General features: G+C 50.1%; 2 protein-coding genes across 5 annotated transcripts in view; one reads left to right on the top strand and one right to left on the bottom strand.

Annotated features, from left to right (window-relative positions):
- The window catches only part of RNLS (renalase, FAD dependent amine oxidase), a 52475-nt gene extending 46968 nt beyond the window's left edge, over positions 1-5507 (bottom strand). For 2 of the 4 annotated variants that reach the window (XM_021537084.4, XM_085583970.1), the window contains exons 1-4: positions 5245-5375; positions 5057-5153; positions 3047-3189; positions 2268-2426 (exon numbers count right to left, since the gene is read on the bottom strand). In XM_021537084.4, the coding sequence (XP_021392759.2) occupies positions 2268-2426; positions 3047-3189; positions 5057-5153; positions 5245-5356 (511 nt within the window). In that variant the 5' untranslated portion in view covers positions 5357-5375. Of the gene's footprint in view, positions 1-2267; positions 2427-3046; positions 3190-5056; positions 5154-5244; positions 5376-5425 lie in introns of those variants that run through there. The other 2 variants (XM_085583968.1, XM_085583969.1) reach the window with 2 other exon arrangements.
- Positions 5483-18660, top strand: LOC110474006 (lysosomal acid lipase/cholesteryl ester hydrolase). Its single transcript, XM_085583967.1, has 10 exons — positions 5483-10164; positions 11216-11334; positions 11922-12039; positions 12640-12838; positions 13095-13204; positions 13346-13482; positions 13934-14071; positions 14187-14258; positions 15246-15314; positions 16945-18660. Exons 2-10 carry the CDS (start codon positions 11227-11229, stop codon positions 17176-17178), a joined length of 1185 nt encoding a protein of 394 aa, XP_085440093.1. The 5' UTR covers positions 5483-10164; positions 11216-11226; the 3' UTR covers positions 17179-18660.
- The last annotated feature ends 4714 nt before the right edge of the window (positions 18661-23374 follow it).

Below are 23374 nucleotides of genomic sequence, written 5' to 3'. Positions count from 1 at the left end.
TGAATGTGGAGTTTGAAAGGCTATTTCAAAATATTAATTTTCTGAAAATCATGTAAATAAGTGAAAATTGTTTTCAAAAAACACATGGAGGGCAAACTACCTCTTCCCTCAAACAGGAAAACGGTGAATTCCAGAGGGGTAAATTCCCATCTCTGGCAAAACATTTAACTCTCCAAGTCAAGCTCTTTTACACACAAATGTCAAAGGCTAATTCCAACCCCCACTAATGGATCAAAGCATCCCCTACCCCACCCAGCTGTTCCTTCTCCTCTCCTCTCCTGCAGCCTTTATCCACACATTAATGCCAGCAATACCTCACCACAACCCATCTAAAAATTCATCTGGCTTTCAAGTGGGAGCCAAATGAACCCAAGTGGCTCAAGAGGGTCCTGGCACAGGTCCCTGGCCAGGCACTTCAACCCCTGGCAAAACTGCCCCAAAAAGGGAGCAGCCTCAGATGGGGCAAGAGGAGGGAGACCACGGGGCATGTGGCAGAGGTTGAAACCCATAAATGCCCCCGATGAAGAAGCAAAGCAGGGATGTGACACCGGAGCAGCAGGAACAGCCAGAGCTCCCTCCTTCAGCACCTCTCACCCCAAACCACAACAGCCACTGGGATTAACACTGCCCAGGCACATCTTTCATTTAGCTCCAGAAATAATAGAATAACAGAATAGAATGACAGAATCACAGCCTTCCAGAGCAGCAGGGAATATTCCCAAATCCTCTCCCCTTCCCTTTAAGCCGCTTGCCCTGGCGGAGTGGCCGCATGTGACCCTCTGGTGGCCCTCCTCTTCCTCCAGCTCTGCACATCTGCTGTTCCATGCCAGGGCAGCCATAGGAGCCCTGTCACCAGCAGTGACAGCCAAAGGGAAGCTTCCAACAGGCAGCAGAACCTCCCCTTCCAGGAGCAGCTGGAACCGCTGCCGGCAATGCACAAACACGGCTCCTGCAAGAATCACGTTTCTGCCCCTGGATTTGGGAGACCAGAGCGTACAAATGACTAAAAAGCATCACTGTGGAGGGGAGAGAACGCCCATTCCTTTCAGCAGCTGTCAGGAAATTGTATCTTAAATCCCAGGCTGGGTGAATCCAGGGAAAGCTCCCTTCTCTGCCAGCAAAACTCAGCTCTCTGACACACAACCAAAACAACGCTGAGATCTGGGCACACAGTGATGCACCCGAGCCTCTGTAAGGCTGAAACTGCTCCCTGCCCAGGCTCTGGGACACCCTCCTCACCTGCTCTTCCCCTTACTTCTTAGCCTAGAGTAAGGCTTGGGAGTGAAGATGCCCATGGCTCCAATGCCAAGGAGCTCTGGGGCAGGGGGAGTCAGTCCTGCAGCCTGAGATGCAGAATTAACAGCTGGATGGACATCTGGAAGCTGGCCTCCCCCAGGGAACAGGCAGAGAGGGGAAGAGAAACAGGAGGAAGGGGAGGAGAAGACAAAACTTGCTGGATTCCCTCAGATAAAAGTCAATCCTGCAGTTACACAGAATATGAAGACAGGATGTTGTGGGAAGCATCTGACAGCTCCAGCTCTCCCAAGAGCAAGTGAAATGAGCTGCTCACTTTAATTACACCTTCTGAAGGGGAGCTGCCTGCTTTCTGGACAAGGAAGGATTTAATTACCCCAAGAAAAACAATTTGCAAAGACATCAGTGCCAGCTGAGGAAGGCCTTGAGATGCAGACTAGCAGAACCTCGGGAAGGCTTTCAAAAAACTCTCCCTCTATTTTTCTTCAATTTCTTATTTCTAATTTTCTATGCTATTTTGTATTCTATTTTTATTTCTTTCACTATTAACCAGACCACCACAATAAGGACAGGATGTGCCAGGCCCACCATTATTTTCCAGGGTAAATGGGAGGCCTCATAAAACAGCAACTAGCAGAGAAGTCCTGTTCTTACAGAATATTTACCTACCTAGGCACAAAGCTTAAAATCAGAGGTTGTAACGAAAATCCTTCTCTTTACAGAATTGCTCAAGACAACTTGTCCAATTCAGTCACTATTTGCAAGCTGCACAAAGATAAGTTCTTATTTAGAAGTCAGCAAAAAAAAATTAAAGATCAGATTCAAAACTGACTCATCCATTTAGATATTTTATGCTGTCAAAGTGGCCTTGAAATTACCCACCTGTTATCATTTTCCAGCCTATCTGATGGAATAATGAAGCAGCTCAGACTGCTGAGTGATATTTTTTGCTTCACAAGATGCTCAAACGTTATTTTAAATTTGACACCTGCGACCTTGAGGTCCAAACTTACTGTTCACAATGTCACCCTGCAGCTGGAGAATCTGTGGGACAGGCATGGTGAGAATGACCACATCAAACTGTTCCGGGGGCCCAGCTTTCCTGGAGACTTCCCACCTCCCATCCCGCAGGGAGATGTGAGTTACGTGCTGCTCATAGGACACGTCTGCACCTGCGTGGGAAAAGCAGCAGCTAAATACATATAGCAGGCAATTCCACAAGGAAAAGGCAGAGAGAGTTATTTACAAGGGATGGAATGTCAGAACAAGGGGGAATGGCTTCCCACTGCCAGAGGGCGGGAATATTGCTATTTACAAGATCAGGGTTTAAAATATCATCCGATTGAAAAGAAAAAACAATTGCACTGAAGGACCAAAGCTTGACTACTCTCATGGCTCAAACTTTTCTAAACAGGGTTAAATTAGTCACTAAACTGTACAGTGGCTGTGCTATATGACACCTTAGGTAGTAGTTAGAAAGTTTAAACTCATTTTCCAAAGGACTCGCAGCATGCTCACATCTTTTCTCCAAAACCCAAGGTGTAGCTCACCCCCCTGCCCCCAGTTACACAGCAGATGTTCTATTTGTATAAAGACTTTTATACCTGCAAGACTTGGAAATTCACACAGCTCAACGTTTATCCACCCAAGCGACTTCCAGACATACATAAACCAACAAGGAACATTAAACATCCTCATCAGGGATTTAAATTCGAAAGACCATTCAAAGGCACCGCCGAAAACACAGCGATTAAAACCTTTCCCTTCACACAAAGGCATCCGAAGGCATTACCTGACTGTTGTAAATAGTACTTGACAACCGAGGAGATGCCCTGGGGTGCCACGTAATTGCGGGAGCCGTCTCTCTCCACCATTCCTTTCACGGGAGCGGTCAGTGGCTTCAGGATGCCGTGAGTGACAAGCTCCTCGTAGAAGCTGGAAAGGAAGAAACACACAGGAAATACAGCTGAATACATGGAAATAGTCACGAAAACCCGCTCTGTTTCCCACAAAGTTAAGACCAGCCTGACTTTCGAAAATTTATCAGGCTGCACTTCACGGCAGGTTATTCACAGGTGCAGCAATAAAAGAACAAACTACCTTGCATTGGATGTGTTCTGCTACCTGTGATGGAACTATCAGCGGCGTGACCCGCAGGCAGAGGAATTCACAGCGGTTCCCAAAAGCTCCGAACACCAACACGAACTCCACAGCCACTGAGGGCTGCAGGAATATTCCAGGCGCCTGAGACGCACCTGCCTTTTCGCTGCTCTCCACGCAAATTTTGCGTTTTACACCTCTGCTCCCTTCCCCAAAGCACAGGTGAGAGACCCCCACTTCTTTCATCCCAACACAGCTTTCACCCCTCCACTCCCGCCCCAAATTCCGCTGGCGGGGGTTTGGGTGTTGGCAGGGGTTAAAGCAGAGCACCTGTGCGGCGTGGAGCCCACCAGCGGGGTCCCTCCGTGTGCCCACGCCGGGCCACCAAACCCTCCCGACCCGAGGGACCGGCGGGATCAGAGGGATGGGGCCGGACCGAAGGCAAGGGGCGGGATGGGGCGGGATGGGGCGGGATGGGGGGCGGGATGGGGGGCGGGATGGAGCGGGATGGGGGCGGGATGGGGGCGGAATGGGGGCGGGATGGGGGCGGGATGGGGGGCGGGATGGAGCGGGATGGGGCGGGATGGGGCGGGATGGGGGGCGGGATGGGGGGCGGGATGGAGAGGGATGGGGGGCGGGATGGGGCGGCGGGATGGGGGCGGGATGGGGGAGGGATGGGGGGCGGGATGGGGGGCGGGATGGGGGGCGGGATGGGGCGGGATGGGGCGGGATGGGGGGCGGGATGGGGGCGGGATGGGGGGCGGGATGGGGGGCGGGATGGGGCGGGATGGGGCGGGATGGGGCGGGATGGGGCGGCGGGATGGGGGGGCGGGATGGGGGCGGGATGGGGGCGGGATGGGGCGGGATGGAGCCGGGATGGGGGCGGGATGAGGCGGGATGGGGGGGCGGGATGGGGGCGCGGGATGGGGCGGGATGGAGCCGGGATGGGGGCGGGATGGGGGCGGGATGGGGGCGGGATGAGGCGGGATGGGGGCGGGATGAGGCGGGATGGGGGGGCGGGATGGGGGCGGGATGGGGGCGGGATGAGGCGGGATGGGGGGGCGGGATGGGGGCGGGATGGGGGGGCGGGATGGGGGGCGGGATGGGGGGCGGGATGGAGCGGGATGGAGCGGGATGGGGGGCGGGATGGGGGCGGAATGGGGGGCGGAATGGGGGGCGGAATGGGGGGCGGGATGGAGCGGGATGGGGGGCGGGATGGGGGCGGAATGGGGGCGCGGGATAGGGGCGGGATGGGGCGGCGGGATGGAGCGGGATGGGGGCGGGATGGGGGCGGGATGGGGGCGCGGGATAGGGGCGGGATGGGGCGGCGGGATGGAGCGGGATGGGGGCGGGATGGGGGCGGGATGGAGCCGGGATGGGGGCGGGATGAGGCGGGATGGGGGGCGGGATGGGGGCGGGATGGGGGCGGGATGGGGGCGGGATGGGGGCGGGATGGAGCGGGATGGGGGCGGGATGGAGCGGGATGGGGGGCGGGATGGGGGGCGGGATGGGGGGCGGGATGGAGCGGGATGGAGCGGGATGGGGGGCGGGATGGGGGCGGGATGGAGCCGGGATGGGGGCGGGATGAGGCGGGATGGGGGGCGGGATGGAGCGGGATGGGGCGGGATGGGGGCGGGATGGAGCGGGATGGGGGGCGGGATGGAGCGGGATGGGGGCGGGATGGGGGCGGGATGGGTCTCACCTGAGCCGCGGCCCCGCCAGCTCCGGCTCGCAGGTGACGAACTGCGCGCCCAGGTCGGCGCTGCCGCGCTCGGCGCGGGTCGTGCTCATGCGGCCCCCTGCGCGACACAGCGCGCCACTCGTGTCACCACACGCGGCACTCGCCACACGCCGGGCCCAGGCCCCGGTTCGCCCCCCCGCCGGACCCACCTGCGCCCCGCGCCTTGTCCCAGACCGACACTTGTCCCCGCGGGGCCCCGCGCAGCAGCGCCGCGCCCGCCGCGCCCGTCAGCCCCGCGCCCACCACCAGCACCCGCGCCATGCCCGCGGACACCGGCACCGGCACCGACACCGGCACCGGCACCGGCACCGACACGCCCCGGACGCTGACACCGGCACCGACACGCCCCGGACACGCCCCGGACGCTGACACCGGCACCGACACGGACACGGACACGCCCCGGACGCTGACACCGGCAGCGACACGGACACGGACACGCCCCGGACACGCCCCTCTATGGGCGGGGCCAGGGCTGGTCACGCCCACTGCCCGCCCCTGTGCGCGAGCGCGCGGGAACCCGCGGGCACACCTGGGCTGGGCACACAGCTGGACTGACACCTCTGTACGGGCACACCTGGGCTGGGCACACAGCTGGACTGACACCTCTGTACGGGCACACCTGGGCTGGGCACACAGCTGGACTGGCACCTCTGTACGGGCACACCTGTGCTGGGAACACAGCTGGACTGGCACCTCTGTACGGGCACACCTGTGCTGGGCAACACACCTGTATGTGCACACAGGTACACACACACATACACACACCGGTGTCGCACACACCTATACACACACACATACACACACCCGTGTCACACACACCCGTGTCACACTCCCTTGTGTCACACACCCCTGTGTCACACACATCCATGTCACACACCCCTATGTCACACACCGTGTCACACACATCCGTGTCACACACACCCATGTCACACACACCGTGTCACACACCCCTGTGTCACACTCCCCTGTGTCACACACATCCATGTCACACACCCCTATGTCACACACCGTGTCACACACATCCGTGTCACACTCCCCTGTGTCACACACACCTGCCAGCGGTCCAGAGCTGGGTCTGACCCACCCTTTCCGAGCAGCCACTGCCCCATCAAACCCTGCCCAGCCGGAGGTGCCGCCCAGCGGGAGCTGTGGGGGTGTGACAGCTTCCAGAAGGTGCTGGTGGATCGTCTCCAACACCTGGCCGCTGTTTTGCAAGGAGCCACGGCTCGAGGTGAGGAAAGTGGGATGCTGGGCCCGGAGCAAATAGTGCAGAGGGGTGGTGACATGGCATGCAATGCCTCTACCCCAGGAAAACAACTTCCCGTCCTCAGAGCCCTGAGAGTGGGCAGCTGCAGGAGGGATTTGGGTTGCTACCCTTACCCAGCTGCGTGGGTGAGAGAAGATGTTCCAGAAAACCTGTGACAGGATCCTTGTGGCATGGGGGATGCCAGAACCCGACACTTTGGCAGAGGTGTTTGGCAACCCCAGAGCTGCTTGTGCCCGAGGCACGGGCAGGTGTGGTGATGCTCCTCTCCAAAGGGAGCACCGAGCTGACCTCAGGGCAGGTGTTGTTCAAGAGGCTCTTCCTGGAGAGAGGTGGGAGCCCCTGTCTCCCTTTCCCATGTGTTTGTGGGGCCGTCATGGAGGAGGAGATGTGCTCGGTCTGGCAGGTTTTTTAAGAAAGAAGAAAATATTGACTGTATAACTGACCGTCCAACATGTGAGAGTTTACAGCTGTGGATTCCCATTTGGTGGGAGGTTTTCTCTTCTTGACACCGTTGCCCTCAAAAGAAGCCTCAGGAGGTTGTGTCCCCTCCTCAGCACCTCCTGCAGAGTTGGCAGCTTGTCCTATTCCCCGCCTGCTGTGGATCCCTCCCTCCCTCCAGATTCTGCTGTTTCCCAGAGGAAACCCTTGGGGTTGTACTTCTGCCTCGATGGGCAGGAGATTGGCACCACCATTTGTCACCACCATTTCTTGTGTCTTTGTGAAAAAGAGATTTCTCAAATCTCATAAATATTTGGCCCACTGGCCACCAAATGTTTCCGTGTGGGACATGTGCTTGGGAATGGCTATGAGTGGTCACCTGGATTGTCACTGCCAGCTCGGCAGAGTCTCTCACATGTAGGAGCAGGCAGGAAAGCAGTCACAGAGTGATAGAAGCGTGGAATATCCCGAGCTGGAAGGGACCCACGGGGCTCATCCATCCAACTCCTGGCCCTGCACAGACACCCCAACAATCCCACCCTGTGTGGAGCTCTGGCAGCCTTGGGGCCGTGCCCATTCCCTGGGGAGCCTGGGCAGTGCCAGCACCCTCTGGGGGAAGAACCTTCCCTGATTTCCAGCCTGGTACAGCTCCAGCCATTCCCTGGATCCTGTCCCTGTTCCAGAGAGCAGAGCTCAGGGCTGCCCTGGGCAGGAGCTGCAGCCCCCAGGGAGGTCTGACCTCAGTGTGCTCTGCTTCAGCTGAACAAACCAAGTGATTTCAGCCAGCCCCTGTGTGACCCTCCAGACCTTCACCATCATCTCCTTTGAAAGCTTTGTAACACCTATTAGATGTAGAAGAGTATTAAGACATTATTACAATTAAAGAGTTGAGGCCAAAAGAGGAACACCAAGAATTAAGACAGAATCCCTGGCAGTAATTTTACAGAAAATCTGATGATTAAACTTGAGAATGATGGGTAGTGCTGAAGTTTCCACTGCAATGGAAAAAGCTCTGTGCTCACCTGCTGAACACGTGGGGACTGCCAGCAAAGGAAGCAGGAGTGGTGCAAGAGAGGGCTGTAGGAGCTGGGTGAGAACCCTTGGATGTGTGACATGCTCCTGCTTTCAGGCTAAACACCTACCTGAAGTATGTGCTGGTGTCAGGTGGCCCTGGATGAGGGCAGGGCATGGGGACACAGATTAGGAGCTGTGGCACAACAGCCTTACTGGAAAGGAACTGGGAAGGGTGGCAGGCCCCAAGCTGGACACGAGCCAACAATGTGCTCTCCCTGCAAGGATGGAGAACCCCAGCCTGAGCCACAGGAGCAGGCAAGGACCCACCTGGCTGTTGTCACCCCTGTCAAGAGAGGTGACATCTGCATCCTATATCCAGCCTGGAGTGCCTGGTGAGAGGGATGTGAAGATGATCCACAGGGCTGTCAGTGACCCTGCAGCAGGAGGTGGATGGAGCTGAGTTTGCTGGGTCTGGCCATGCAGTGAAATTCAAAGGACTCTCTTGATCCTGATGCCTTGTGAAGGCTGACCTGGAACAGAGACTAGATGGAGCTAAAGAATAAAGTAGGGATTTAGTAAGAGGCCTCAGTGGATACACCTTGGGCAGCACAACCTAAATGGCCACCAAAAAACGCACGACTGGTCACTGGGTCTCTCACTTTGATCACTTCTGCTCCATTTGCATATTGGAGTTCATTGTCCAATTATTGCTTTAGCTTATGAAGTCCCATCCTTCTTGTTTTTCTCTCTTCAGCTGATGTTGTTTGTGCTCTTGGGCCTGAGATCTGGATCAGCTGTCCTTGGTCCCCAGCTGGAGAAGAAATTGTTTTGTGTCCCTGCTCTGTGCAGAGAACCACCATCCCTTAATGTGGAGCTCAGACCCACACTAAAGCAGCACAGAATCAGAAACATATAAAAGCTAAACCTGAGGCACCAATCCCATTCAGTCCCTGCAGTGGTGGTGCTTCAGCAGGACTGCACATGACCCTCAGCAGGCTGGAGCATCTTGTAAGACCCATGGCAATGTCCTGCTCTCCACGTGCTACAGGACTCTCTTGGGTGCAGCCTTCATCTTGCCCCTTCCAGTGGGTCCAGATGAGTGTGAGCAGAGCTGCTCTGCCCTTTTCCTGGAGTGTAGATTTCCATGCCCTGTTTCCTCAGAAGGTGAGGAAACAGAACATGGAACCGGTGTCTTACTCTGTGCAGTGTGGCTTCAGTACCCCAAAAACAAAGTCACCCTTCACCTCCAAACCTCTAAATTACAAACTCCCGTTCTAGTGTGTGTTTATAGAAGTGGGACAAACTGACAGATCTAGGTGCATGCCTTGGACACATCTCAGGCTGACAGAAGACACCTTTCCCTACTGACCTTTCACTGCAATTTCCACAGCAAAACAATCTAGGAAGGAAGGGCAGGAGGCAGCCTCAGCCCTGGCACGTGTGATGGAGAGGGATAATTCTCCCCGTTGGCATGACACTTGTAGGATAAGGCTCTTAGGTACTCCTCATACCTTCCTGTAAGGGTGTGAAGAACGAGGATGTCGTGGTGGGCTGGCACAGCTCCACCCCCCACCCCAAAGTGGGGCAGGTGGAGGGAACTGGAAGAGCAAAAGTGAAAAACTGGGTCGAGGGATAGACAAGGTACACAGTGTTGCTACGGCAACTTGGCTGGGTCCCATCCCTGTGCTATGAGGAAAGGGAACTCCATCCAGCCTGACCCAGTACAGATGTTTTCAGTCCGTTGCCTGGGATTTAATCTCCATCTCACACGTGGCATCTTTGTATAACAAGAAACATCATCATTTCTAAACCACAACTACGGGAAGTCCACTTTAGATCTTGATCTTTCCTTGCAATAACTTAATTATGTCTGTTGTAATAAATAAATAAAACCACCATTGAAATGGGAAGCTGGAAACTTTCTTCAGCAATACCAATTAAACCACTTTATCAATGGAAATCACCTCCAAACATCCACAGTCATTTGACTCTGCCTAAACAATATTTAACCAGCCTCCACAAACAAATTCTGGGCAATTGCACTTTCTAAACTGTTGTGTTACCTAACAATTTATATGTTCTGTATCCCAGGGTGTTTACACTTGCCACCCCACCCTGCAGCCAGTTCAAATAGGGCTGTCTCCAGAGGGGCGCAGAGCACTGCTCCATGCACCAGCCAGGGGTGAGAACCCGTCCTCTGGCACTGCCCTGTGCCACATCTCCATCTCCTCCGGGCTGGGCATCCCTTCCCTGCACTGCCCATCCTCTCCAGGGGCTGACAGGTCCCTGTCTCCTCCTGCAGAAGCTGTGCCACCTCTCAGCTGGGCTGGCTGCCTTCCCTTCTGCACAGGTGAGTGTGGGAAAAGCGTGGCTAGAGCCTGGACAGGTGAGTGTGGGAAAAGCACGGCTAGAGCCAGGTCTAAACGTGAAGTGCCTGTGAATGGCACTTCCAGCCCATGCTTGCCTCAGAACAGGGGACCAAAACCTGATTTGCTGGGTTGGTTCTAGAGGTTTGTCCAGCCCAGTTTTTCTTGTGGTGTCCAAAGTTACAGCTGTTGGAGGGAGCAGTCCTGCCCAGACCTTTCAGTACCTGTTTGTGATGCCTCCTGCCCATAGCTGTGTGCAAAACCTGCTGTTCCCATCAGCCTCCCACACCTCCTGTGGCAGCTGCACTCTCCAGCACATTGAGTGAGGGGTTTTTCAAGCTGTGTAAAACCCAATATCACTAAGGGATGTCTAGATCTGCTGGAAGATACATCTGTCCCCATTCTACATATAGATTTGCACATCAGAATGTCCTTCTCTGAGTTCAATGTAATCAGTTCTTGTCTTTTACACCATGCTCAAGGAGAAGGGCAAGCAGTTAGAGATTTCCTTCTTGTGATTTTATTTCTATTTAGGGAAGGAAGGCAGTGCTGGATCTTATTCATCCTCCCTCTCCCTCCTGGGGAGGTTTGGGCAGTGATGTCAAGAGGTGATGGGACAGAGCTGTCCCTTTCCTGGAAGAGAGACTGCAGCATGGGCACGGACAGGACAAGCAGCACCTTACATCCTCTGTGTGTTGGAATGGCTCAGTGGAGGTCTGAGCAACCCCAGGGGGTTGGAATGAGAGAGGCTTTAAGGTCCCTCCCAGCCCAAACCATTCTGTGATTCTGTGATTTTAACCTCTTGCAGTCCCCAGTGGTTTGTACAGCACCGCAAGGGTTGTTGCCTCACCTCTTACAGGAATTCCTGAACGTCTGCCCCACCTCCCTGGCAATATCCCTGCTGAGATGTGTTCCCTGAGCCACCCCGTGTGCATTAAGGCTATTAAGTGGTCATCCAGGCCACCAGGCTGAGGCTGAGTCCTACCTGGGGTGTTTGCTTTCCCTGGCACTGACTCTGTGGGTGTGCTGTTCCAGGCACAGCGAGGATGTGGCTGGCTCTAGCTCTGCTGTCCGTGGTGTTCTGCGGGATGGCATCCGGGGAATGCTTCTTGAATTCCCAATCTCCTAAGAATCCAGAGGCAGGGATGAACATTGTAAGTATGATGGCATGGGAAAGGAGGTGGGAACTGTCCAGCAAACAGCCACCATTAAATAATTACAGTGAATTATCACATTCAGAGATTTCCTTGCCAGAGCCTTGAAAACGTTATTATTTATGGGAATAAATCACACGGAACTCCATTTTCTTCATGGTGGAAAAAAGGCTATTCTTTATTCACATAACTCCTTTTTATACAGTTTTACAGACCTCCTGTGTGACTCCAATTGGTCAATAGCTTTCTTGCCAATTACTTTATTGGCTATTAACAAGTTGTTATTGGTCACTCAAACTCTCAGTGTGTACGTGCAAGGAAGTTGTTTGTGAGACTGTTTTCATTTTTCTATCTAACAGTGCAAAACCAGTTTATACACATGCTGGTTGGTTTTTTTTTACCCAGGAATAGATTGTTATGTTAACTAACTGCTCACACCAGGATTGCTTTCACATGGGAACATGCAAAGGGCTGGCTTTGACAAGGCCAGCCACTGATTCCAGGAGAGCAGGCTTGATTTTCATGAAGCCTTTCTCTATGATTTTTCTACCTTACTGCAACAATTATTGGCTTTCTTCTTGTTGCAGAGTGAAATGATCTCGTTCTGGGGATACCCCAGTGAGGAGTATGATGTGGTGACAGAAGATGGTTACATCCTTCAGCTGAACAGAATTCCTCACGGGAGAGAAAATACTGGGTGCCAAGGTAAAACTGGTGCCATACAGGACACACACACGCCTTGAACCATTCACTGGGGTACCAGGACTTGTGCAAGAGGGTTTTCAAAGCTCCCTGTGGCTTGGCATCAGTTTTGATAAATCAGAATTTGTCAGGAAGGCTGATCCCTTGCCAGGGGTGTTTCCTCACCCTCCATGGACCCCTGAGCACTGAATGTTTGGCTGCAATCCCTGGTGACACACCTTGGGTTCTCTCCAGAGCCTGGCTCCCAGAATGTGCTCCTGGATCAGCAGATTGGTTTGGTACTCCCTGAGGAGCCTCCAGGGGATCCTGTTGCCCTGTGAGGAGGAGTTAGATCCATGAAAATTGCATTTTTCCTATCACATCCCTAGGCTCCTCCATGTTTGCCTGCAGAGCTCCCTGGGCAGCCCAAGTTCTGCCAACACCCCCAGAGATTTTGGGGATAAAGTCCAAGATAATGGTGCATTTTAAAATGAAATCTAGAGCAACACCGACACAAACCTCCACAGATTTTGGCTGCCATGGGGATAACACTTGATAAACGGTCTCAAAAGGTGACAAACAGCATCAAAAATAAGGAGAGTCAGCATGCTGCCTGTCTTGCAGGTGTGAGACCCGTGGCACTGCTGCAGCATGGTCTCCTTGCAGAAGGCAGCACCTGGCTCACCAACTTGGCCAACAGCAGCCTGGGCTTCATCCTGGCAGATGCTGGCTACGATGTCTGGATAGGAAACAGCAGAGGGAACACCTGGTCCAGGAGACACCAGGTGCTCACTACCACACAGGATGAATTCTGGGCTTTCAGGTAAATGGGTTTCAGGGGCTCAGAAACAGCTGAATTCTGTCATGGTCACGCTGCCCTAGCTGGGGGATGAGTGAACCAGGCTGGACTGAAGCTCATCCAGCTTATTTTGAGTGTAAACCCCATGTGAAAACTCAGTGGGATGAAGAAATCTGTGGGCTGGCCCTGCCCTCCCTGCTGGTTTTGTGGCTTGCTGGTGGTGGCTGTGCACGGGCAGCTGCTGCCCCTCTCAGCAGGATGTCTGCTCTTCCTCCTGCAGCTTCGATGAGATGGCTAGATACGATCTCCCAGCCATGATCAGCTTTATTGAGCAGAAAACAGGACAGAAACAGCTCTATTATATTGGCCATTCCCAAGGCACCACTATAGGTGAGTGGGTCCTTCTGATGACAGCACGAGAAGTCTACATCCCCTCTCAGATTTGTAAAATTACTAATTGAAATTAAACTATGTGCATGAGTGTCTTGAAAGACTAAACCATTTTTTCCCCTACTGTTTTACCCCCCCTAGGTTTTATAGCCTTTTCCACTATGCCTCAGCTGGCTCAGAAAATCAAGGTGTTCCTTGCTCTTTCACCTGTGACCACAGTGATATTTTCTCGGAGCCCCTTTACAAAACTCTCATTCTTTTCTGACTCTGGCATTAAGGTTGGTCTGCACTATGTTCTGTACAGCCAAAATGGTTTTCATAGCGATTGTGAAATTTTCTGTGGAGTATTTCAAGTCATTTACAGAAAGAGGAGCTCTGTGCTCTGTCTGTTTTCATAATGAAGAAAAACACATCTCATTACAGAACCTTTCAGTCCTGTCCTGAATTCAGTGCCCAAAATGTTCCGGCAGAATTAGATCCAAAACGTTGGTGAATAAAACTGATGCAGAGGCTGTGAATTGAGCCCTACCATTTAACACAAGATCATTAATGAATGTAAGAGATCACACCCATAAGAAACAAGGAGCAGAAGCATTTAACAGGGTGCAAGGGAGGCTTCACTATGGGCAACCTTAATGTGGGGATAAAATAGAAGATGTAAAGTGGTGGTGCTCTGGGGAAAAGCGTGACCAGACTTCCAATTTGGTGAAGACATTTGGGATTTTACAGGAGCTGTTTGGCACCAGGGAGTTCCTACCCCACACTGCCCTGGGGGAGCACATCCTCACCAGGTTCTGTGTCTGCTCCAAGGTCTGCAAGCACATCTTGGCTACAGTTTTCGGGTTTAACTGGAAGAACACAAACATGGTACGTGGGAATGAATCTGCAGAGGGTCCTTCTGAAAGCCAAAGCCTTGGCAATGCCCTGTTTTGCAGAGCCAGGTGAATGCTGTGAGATGTGAAATGTGCTCATGTTCTTGCAGAGCCGATTCGACGTGTACATGGGACACATGCCAGCGGGGTCCTCGGTCCAGAACATCATCCACTGGGTGCAGGTAAACCTTCCCAGCCCCCTCCTGTGCCCAGCAGAGTGTCCCTGGTCCCTTGCTGTGCAGCTTGCTGCGAGACACACCTTTGCCAGATCTCTGTTGGTTTTGTTTTCACCCCTCCCCAAAACGCTCGGCAGGTTTTGGAGCTGAGCAGCCCCAAAGGAGTGGATCTGTCAGGAGGAACCTGTGGAGCTGAGGACCCTGCATCCACAGCAGGGCTCTTATTTCAAACCAGCTTCACTCTTGCCCTGCAGCCCGAGTGCCATTAGTGGTCAGGCTGTGGCAGAGGTGCATCTGGACAGCAGCTGTTTAAGCTTATTACCAGTAAAGCTGATTATTTCTTCTCCTTCCCCTTGTGGGCATGAGAACACCCCCAGAGCCCTTTGACACTGTAGTTGTGTTCTGCTGCATTCCTTTTCTCTTCCCCAAGCTAACAATCTGCACATTTTTCTGTAGACTGCAGACTCAGTCTGTGTACCTTCTGTGAGGTGTGTGCCACAGGCTGTGCTCAGGGCACAGCTTCTTCCCTGTGTGGAATTCCTGCTCAGGGACCCCAGAAGGACTTTGTGGGGTTTGCAGCAAGAACACACACTCCATTTGCTGAAGTGCTGCTGCCCACTGAAGGGATCGAGCCACCCTGACCTGGTATTGCTGATAGTCCCATTCCTGTTAGACAAGAGATGTTCAGAGGCTCCTTCCATCTTTGGTTGTGCCATTTCAGGCCAACTCACCAGCCCACAAGGAATATTTAGAGTTCTAAACCCATTTTCCAGACAAGTTTAATTTCTTCCCATCCTGGTGTTATCCACAAACATTAGGAACATAAACCATTTGCCCATTTGTCCAAAATCATGACCAGAATTACTTGTGCTTGAAAAATCCTGCCAGTTCAGTGATGAAAACTAACTTTTGAGGGTTGACTTTTGAGGGTTGACTGCATCCCCAGAGAACTGTGATTTCACTCAGAGCACTGCATGTCTGAATTTGCTGCAGGGAGTCCATGGTGGGGCACTGAGAGCTTTTGATGGGGGGCACATGTACAACAGCCTTCACTACAGACAGGTGAGGTGCTGGCAGTGGCCTTCCCTTTCCCTTTTCTCTTCCCGTGCATGTCTGCTGGGTCTCCCCTTCATGTATTTCTCCCTTCATAAACTGGAAGTCAGGATCTCTGCTTGGAACAACAGCATTTTCCATTCTCAACTCTGTTTTGCAAATGCCTTGTAAATGGAATAAAATGCTTTAAATTAGAGGCTTTCCATTTTCCATAGGATAAGGGGAAATGGTCTCAAGTTACACCAGGCTGAATAGTAGGAAAAATTTCTTCTCTGAAATAGCGGTTAAGCCCTGGAACAGGAAAAAAAAAAAAAAAAAAAGCTTCTTTCTTCAACAAAAAAAGAACAATTCAGAAGGCAGTGTGCTTCTCAACTGGATTAATTACACTGCAAGTAATGAGAGATGTTGCTGATAAATCACCTCATGGCAGGTCCTCAGGGTGTGAAGCTGAGACAAACCCTCCAAAAACGTTTTGATTTCAAAAACTTGCTCCCAAACACCTCCCTGCTGTCACTGAAGGAAGTGCTGGTGAAGTGTCACCACAAAGCCCACAAAGGCTGGGAGGGATTTGTGGAGGTCAGGATGATCCAACAGCACTAAATCAGGGCAGCTAAAGTTCTGCCTCCTTATCCTAACCATTTGTAGAATCAGAACTAGAATTTCCAGCTGGGCAGAACAAATTCTCTAATCAATTTTAATTAAATTAACTCACTACATCGTAGCACGTAAAGCTATGCTGCATCTCTACTGAAGTTCCTCTGCTTTCAAGAAAAAGGAGTTCCAGTTTTCATTTCCCCCCCATTCCCAAAGATTAGCAATGGTGCACAATTTGTTGCAGTCCAGCAATGTCTCCTCCTTGTGAAGCCCCTTTTCCATCTGCTCCTTGTAAAGTCCCTTTTCCATCTCCTTTTTGTGAAGCCCCTTTTCCCTCTCCACTTTGTGAATCCCCTTTTCCCTCTCCAATTTTTGAAGCCCCTTCTCCATCTCCACTTTGTGAAACCCCTTTTCCATCTCCTCCTTTGAAGCCACTTTTCCATCTGCTCCTTATGAAGCTCCTTTTCCGTCTCCACTTTCTGAAGCCCCTTTCCCCCTCTACTTTGTGAAGCCCCTATTCCCTCTCCTTTTTGTGAAACCTCTTTTCCATCTCCTCTTTGGGAAGCCCTTTTTTCATCTTCAATTTGTGAAGCCCTTTTTCCATCTCTTCTTTGTAAAGACCCTTTCCCATCTCCACTTAGTGAATCCCCTTTTCCCATCTCCACTTAGTGAATCCCCTTTTCCCTCTCCACTTTATGAATCCCCTTTTCCATCCCCACTTTACAAAGCCCCTTTCCCATCTCCGCTTTATGAATCCCCTTTTCCATTCCCACTTTATGAATCCCCTTTTCCCATCCCCACTTTATGAAGCCCCTTTTCCCATGCCCACTTTATGAATCCCCTTTTCCCATCCCCACTTTATGAAACCCCTTTTCCCATCCCCACTTTATGAATCCCCTCTCCCATCTCCACTTTGTGAAACCCCTTTCCCTCTCCACTTTATGAATCCCCTTTTCCATCCCCACTGTACGAAGCCCCATTTCCATCCCCACTTTATGGATCCCGTTTTCCCCTGCTCTTTGTGAACCCCTTTTTGCTCTCTCAGGTCGGGGCTCCGTTCTACGACGTGCAGCACATGGAGGTGCCCACGGCCGTCTGGAACGGGGGCCGGGACTGCCTGGCCGACCCCCGGGACACCGCCATCCTCCTGCCCCAGGTCAAGAACCTGGTCCACCACAAGCTGATCCCCCACTGGAACCACATGGATTTCCTGCTGGGCCTCGATGCCACCGAGGTTTTGTACCGGGAAATCCTTGACATCATGAAGAAGCATCCCTAGAGATGCTGGTTGTACTTGATACTTTTATTTTTTTTATTGTCATCTCTAGAGGATTTTGAAATTTCTCTCTATTTGGATCACCTGAATATAGTTGATTAAAATGTTCTGCTTTGAACTGGAGCAGAGACAGGGTGGGAGAGGAGCCTTCATGCTATTCCTGACTGGCACTGCATTGCCTTTCTTTTTCCACTTGCTTTCCATATTTTTCCTTTTTTTTTTTTTTAATTTTGTTTGGTTTGTTTTGTTTTTTTTCTTTCTTTTTTAGTTTTGTTTGTTTGTTTGTTTGTTTGTTTTGGTGTTTTTGCTTGTTTGTTTTGTTTTGGGGTTTCTTTTGGTTTTTGGGGGGTTTTTTGTGCCTTCATCAGTGACACAAAGCTCATTGTTGCTGTGTCAGTTCTGACACTGTTACGCTTAAAACAATCAAGGAGGATCAGAAAGAGATCCAACAGATCTGTGGTGAAAACCACCAGAATTAGGATCCCAGAATGTTTTGGATGGGAAGGGACCTTACAGCCCATCCACCTCCCACCATCCCAGGCTGCTCCCAGCCCTGTCCAGCCTGGCCTTGGGCACTGCCAGGGATCCAGGGGCAGCCCCAGCTGCTCTGGGCACCCTGTGCCAGGGCCTGCCCACCCTCCCAGGGAACAATTCCTAATTCCCAAAATGCCATCCATCCCTGCCCTCTGGCAGTGGGAGCCATTCCCTGTGTCCTGTCCCTCCATCCCTTGTAAATAGTTCCTTTCCATCATTCTCCCTTCAGGTACTGGAAGGACATCTCCCTATAGAAAAAGCAGTACTAGTGGTTTTGAATTCAATAAAAATTGTAATTAATCACACTTTTAATGTGGCTGGGTTTGGGCATTATTTTTTTTTCTTTCAGTGACTGAAATCCTGAAGAGAAATTACAAGTCAGACGGCCCAGTGTGTGATTCTGATGCAGAATGTATAAAATCCAAATAAAAAGGAGCTTGGGGCATTCCCAAAGTGCTTATCTTAAGGTTTATCTCTGAGGTTTTGGTAATAGGACTGAGTGGTGATCCCAGAGGTGCCATGATGTGATCATAATTATTTTCTTTAGCCTGAAGGAAGGGCTGTTATTTTACAGCAATAAAAGATTTGGCTGTTTCTGTCAGCCAAAATTCGAGGCCCATCAGAACATCTCGATAAATGTGTCATTGGTGCAAGCACCAGAAGAATCAGCTTCTTTCAGGGAGAGAGAATCCAGCTGTGAGGCAAAGCAATATTTCGGGGAGAAATTACTTAAAATCATACACTGGAGCACGATCAGACTTTCAGTCTGTCGTGCTTCATTTAAAATTCCCTGCAAGATCTCCATCACCCTGAAAAGCAGAGTAGATCAGGCAGAGGATTGGGGGAGGCCAGGAAATAAATCTGGGGGAGAGCAGCCATTCCAAGTGTTGCTTTGAGTATTATATTATATTATATTATATTATATTATATTATATTATATTATATTATATTATATTATATTATATTATATCATTATATTATAATGTAATATAGACCAATATATATTATACATTATTATTATATTATATATTATAATATAATATATAGGATATATAAAAATATATATTGTGTATAATTATACTTAAATAGGATATATAAATATATCATATTATTAATATGCATTAATATATAATATATATTAATACATCTATTAATATAATATATATTCATATACTATATTATATATTAGATACAGTTTATAATATAATATTTTAATATATATTATATAGTACAATACATTATAATATAGAATATATTATATAATATATAGTATATTGTATCTTCTATAATATTATATTTTAGTAATATTTGTTTTTATATATATTATATATTATATATTATATATTATATATTATATATTATATATTATATATTATATATTATATATTATATATTATAATATATTGTCATATAATGTATAGTGTATATATAATATAATTATAATTATATATTATATTAAAACATAAAATATAATTAATATGTATTAATATATATAATCTACCTGTTAATACAATATATATTATTATAATATAATACATAATCATAATTTTTATATCGTATACTATATATTATATGCATTATATTAATATAGTCTATTCTAATATTGTACTATATATTGTATAGTACAATATATTATAATATATTATGTTATGTTATGTTATGTTACGTTACATTATGTTACATTATATTATATTTTTTATTATATATTATATTATATTATATTATATTATATTATATTATATTATATTATATTATATATATTATATATATTATATGATTTATACTCTTGGTGTATAACTATATAGCAGAATTCCTGGCTGTAATTTGCTTGGCAGAAGTGAAGCACTGAGATTCCTCCCTGCTGCTGGCTGTCCTTGTGCTGGCCTTGCTGACCCTGCAGTGGCCTTTGGGGAGAACTTCCCAGGGGGACTCTGAGCCACGACGTGTTTGGCTTGGAGAAAATCTGTCCTCCTGCTTCCCTCAGCATCCTGTGCCAGCCTTTCTCCTCTGGAGGGCAAAGCCAGGAAGCAAAATGAACATTTAATGGCATTTAGTTGAGAAAAGAAGCTTGCACTCGTTACAGTTTCCTGGAGTATCACGTTGGTTGCAGTGAATAATTCATGATTTAGTTCTTTTTTCCACAGTATGAGCTTCCACCTCATTCCGAGAAGCTTTCTGTAAAATTGTCCTTTTAGATAATGCTCTTCACCTAATCTATTTATTTAGTTTGTTCAAGACCATCCATTTCCAGTAAATTCTCTTCTCTCTGCTAAGAAAATTGCTTGTAAATTTTATCGGATGATCAGATTATTGGATTTAGTTATTGTTTGCTTTTCTATCTTTAAGAAATTATCTAAGCATCTTTCTGTAGTACAAATTCTTGCATAAATTAATCCTGTTTAAACACATCTTTTTTTTTTTTTTTTTTTTTAAGTCTCTTGCCAGTTCTGCAGAAACAATTTGCCCAAAGCCAAAAAACCCCCTAAATTTAAAAATGCAGCTTCACTTGTTATTTTGCCATGGGGACAAAAGGGTTTTTCCTTGATTGCTTTGATTGCTTTGTTTTTTAGTTGTTTGTTTTTTTTTTTTTTCCTCTGCCTAAGTATTTTCTTTCACTTTCAAAACTCTGAAACAAAGCTGTGACCCAAATCCTGGCTGAAATGAAAATAAATCAGCTGCCAGCAGCAGGAGACGTTTGCAGGTGAGACTCGTGGCACATGGCAGGACCCAGAAGGTGTAGAAATAAATGAGTGAAGAAGCCCCAGATCATCCCCTGGGGTCAAGAGGGTGCAGAGGGGTGACACAGCATCCCTGCTCCCAGCGGGCACCCAAACAGCAGGGAAACACCAAAAATCCCAAATTCCCAGTCAGGGTTTTCCTGTGCGCTGTTGCCCACCGGTGCCTGGCACCCTGATGGTCCCATCCCAGCTGGAGGGGCCCTGGCCTCTCCCCACCACTGCTCCTGTGACAGGTCCTGTGCCACTGCCACCACGGGCTGCCACCCTGCTCCTGCCAGCTCCCAGTCTGCCCAGCTGTCCCTTGCTGGGAGCACTGGGAAGGCAGCAGGGACCTCAGGGGACATTGGCACTGCCCTGAGGCCATCACCACCCTGCACAGGGAGAGGATATTCCATGTTCCCTGTCATTCCATGGCCCCTGTCATTCCATGGCCCCTGCCATTCCATGTCCCCTGCCATTCCATTGTCCCCTGTCATCCTATGACCCCTGTCATCCCATGTCCCCTGACATTCCATTGTCCCCTGTCATCCTATGTGCCCTGTCATTCCATTGTCCCCCTGCCATTCCATTGTCCCCCTGCCATTCCATGTCCCCCGTCATTCCATGGCCCCTGTCATTCCATGGCCCCTGTCATTCCATGTCCCCTGCCATTCCATGTCCTCTGCCATTCCATGGCCCCTGTCATTCCATGGCCCCTGCCATTCCATTGTCCCCTGTCATCCTATGTCCCCTGCCATTCCATGTCCCCTGACATTCCATGGCCCCTGTCATTCCATGGCCCCATCATTCCATTGTCCCCTGTCATTCCATGAGGACATTCCATTATCCTCCTGCCATTCCATTATCCTCCTGCCATTCCATTGTCCCCTGCCATGCCATTGTCACCTTGTCATTCCATTGTCCCCTGCCATTCCATGTCCCCTTGTCATTCCATTGTCCCCAGTCATTCCATTGTCCCCCTGCCATTCCATGTCTCCTGTCATTCCATTGTCCCCAGTCATTCCATGTCCCTTTGTCATTCCATTGTCCCCAGTCATTCCATTGTCCCCCTGCCATTCCATGTCCCCTGCCATTCCCTGCTGTCCTGGTGGGAAAGGGTGACGGGTGCCATGCCATGCCAGACTCCCCAGCCTGCTGAGTCAGCGCGTTTGTCCCCTGGCTGGAAGGTGAACATGTCCCCAAATAAAAGCTAAATAAATAAACAAACAAACAAAGAGCCTTTTGCCACAGGGCAGGTGGGCTCCTGGGACAACGAGCCAGGTCTGATGTGGCACCAGTGACAGCCAGACCTGCTGGCCCTGGGCTGCTGAGCTTCACTGATTCAGTGAGCAGGTTGATTCTTTTGTGAAAGGGCTGGGAAGCAATATAAAATAGTGGCCAGGACTCCAGATCCTCACAGTTTTGTGGGTGGAATAACAGGAGCCTGGCTTTCTTTCACTTGGAAAATGTTCTCCAAGGTGTTGTTTGAAGGTGCAGCCTTGAACACAGATGTGACCCACCCTCATCAGCCTCAGCATTGTGTTGCAAATCACTGGCAACAGCCTCCAACCCCGTGTGCCAACTCCTGTCAACCTGCTATTAGGCAATCTATTGACAGATTGACTTCAATCCTTCTCCTTTCCCTCTCCAGATGCAGGGCAGGGGCTGGAATATCTTTGCAGAGCCCTGGGTGGGCTCAGCGTTGTGCAGAGACCCCAGCGTGGCTGGTGCTGGTGAGGTGCTGGTGCTGGTTCTGGTGTGGTGCTGGTGCTGGTTCTGGTGTGGTGCTGGTGTTGGTGTGGTGCTGGTGCTGGTGCTGGTGTTGGTGGTGGCGTGGTGCTGGTGTGGTGCTGGTGCTGGTGTGGTGCTGGTGTGGTGCTGGTGCTGGTGTAGTGCTGGTGTGGTGCTGGTGTGGTGCTGGTGCTGGTGTAGTGCTGGTGCTGGTGTGGTGCTGGTGTTGGTTCTGGTGTGGTGCTGGTGTTGGTGGTGGTGTGGTGCTGGTGTTGGTGTGGTGCTGGTGTTGGTGGTGGTGTGGTGCTGGTGCTGGTGTGGTGCTGGTGGCACCACCAGATGCCTTCCTTATGAGGATCGATGCCCTGAGCCCAGCTTTGCAGCCCCACAAGCTGCTCAGCTGACGTCAGTTTGGGTTAGAGAGCAACGCTTTATCCTTTAAACATATTTATCTCTCTATTAAAAGGCAGGGGATGCAGAGGTTGCAAATTAATCCCACTGAGATTTAATCCGCCTGGACCGTCAACATTTTTATTTTCTTTGGATTGGAGGTCCTGAAATCTTCTGCAGTGGGTGTCTTCTGCCACGTGCAGGGACTTGCAGGCAGATCCTGCACTGTTCCACAAACAGCTGCTGGCCAGCACATGTAACACAGAGGTGGCTCTGTCACAAACAATATGCAATAAGCAGAATAAGTGAATCCCATGTAATAAATAAATGGGGCTGCTAGGCTGAGCAGGAGCATGCCCACCACACCTGATGAGTAGATGGGCACTCATCAGAGAGGTGGGGAGATGCTGTTTTCTGTTCCTTGGAAAACCTTGGGGGTTTCAGTCACTGTTTCTCATCATCCACTGGGTCAGGTTTTCACACTGAGGTTTTTCCTCCAGAGTCCTGGAGCTGCTGACAAGACAGAAATAGCTCAGTCCTGGTCACCGGGCCACACCAAGGATGCCCTGTTTATGCAGATGATCTTTTTGGTGCCAGCCTCTGGCAATATTCTCCATTGCCATCCCTGGCAAGGCAAAGGGCACCTGCAGAGAACTCATCCATCCTGGTGCTGGGTTGCTCTGCTCCTAGAAGCTGTCAGATGAATGGCTTTGGTGATTGCAGGGGTTTTCTCTGAGTAGTCCTGCTGATAAGGTGGAACCCAGAAAGTGAGATGCTCAGCCTTGCCAGATGTCCTCAGAACCTGAAACTAAGTCATGGAGCTACCA

The sequence above is a fragment of the Lonchura striata genome, chromosome 6, assembly GCF_050655825.1.
Source record: "Lonchura striata isolate lonStrDom1 chromosome 6, ASM5065582v1, whole genome shotgun sequence".
In the NCBI taxonomy this organism is placed as follows: domain Eukaryota; kingdom Metazoa; phylum Chordata; class Aves; order Passeriformes; family Estrildidae; genus Lonchura; species Lonchura striata.
This window is presented reverse-complemented; position numbering and strand designations above follow the sequence as displayed.

Bases quoted from the DNA above. Each gene is read 5' to 3' on its own strand.
- LOC110474006 (XM_085583967.1), top strand. From the start codon at position 11,227: ATGTGGCTGGCTCTAGCTCTGCTGTCCGTGGTGTTCTGCGGGATGGCA. The intron at 12,839-13,094 runs GTAAATGGGTTT...TTCCTCCTGCAG, and splicing joins GATGAATTCTGGGCTTTCAG to CTTCGATGAGATGGCTAGAT. The intron at 15,315-16,944 runs GTGAGGTGCTGG...TTGCTCTCTCAG, and splicing joins ACAGCCTTCACTACAGACAG to GTCGGGGCTCCGTTCTACGA.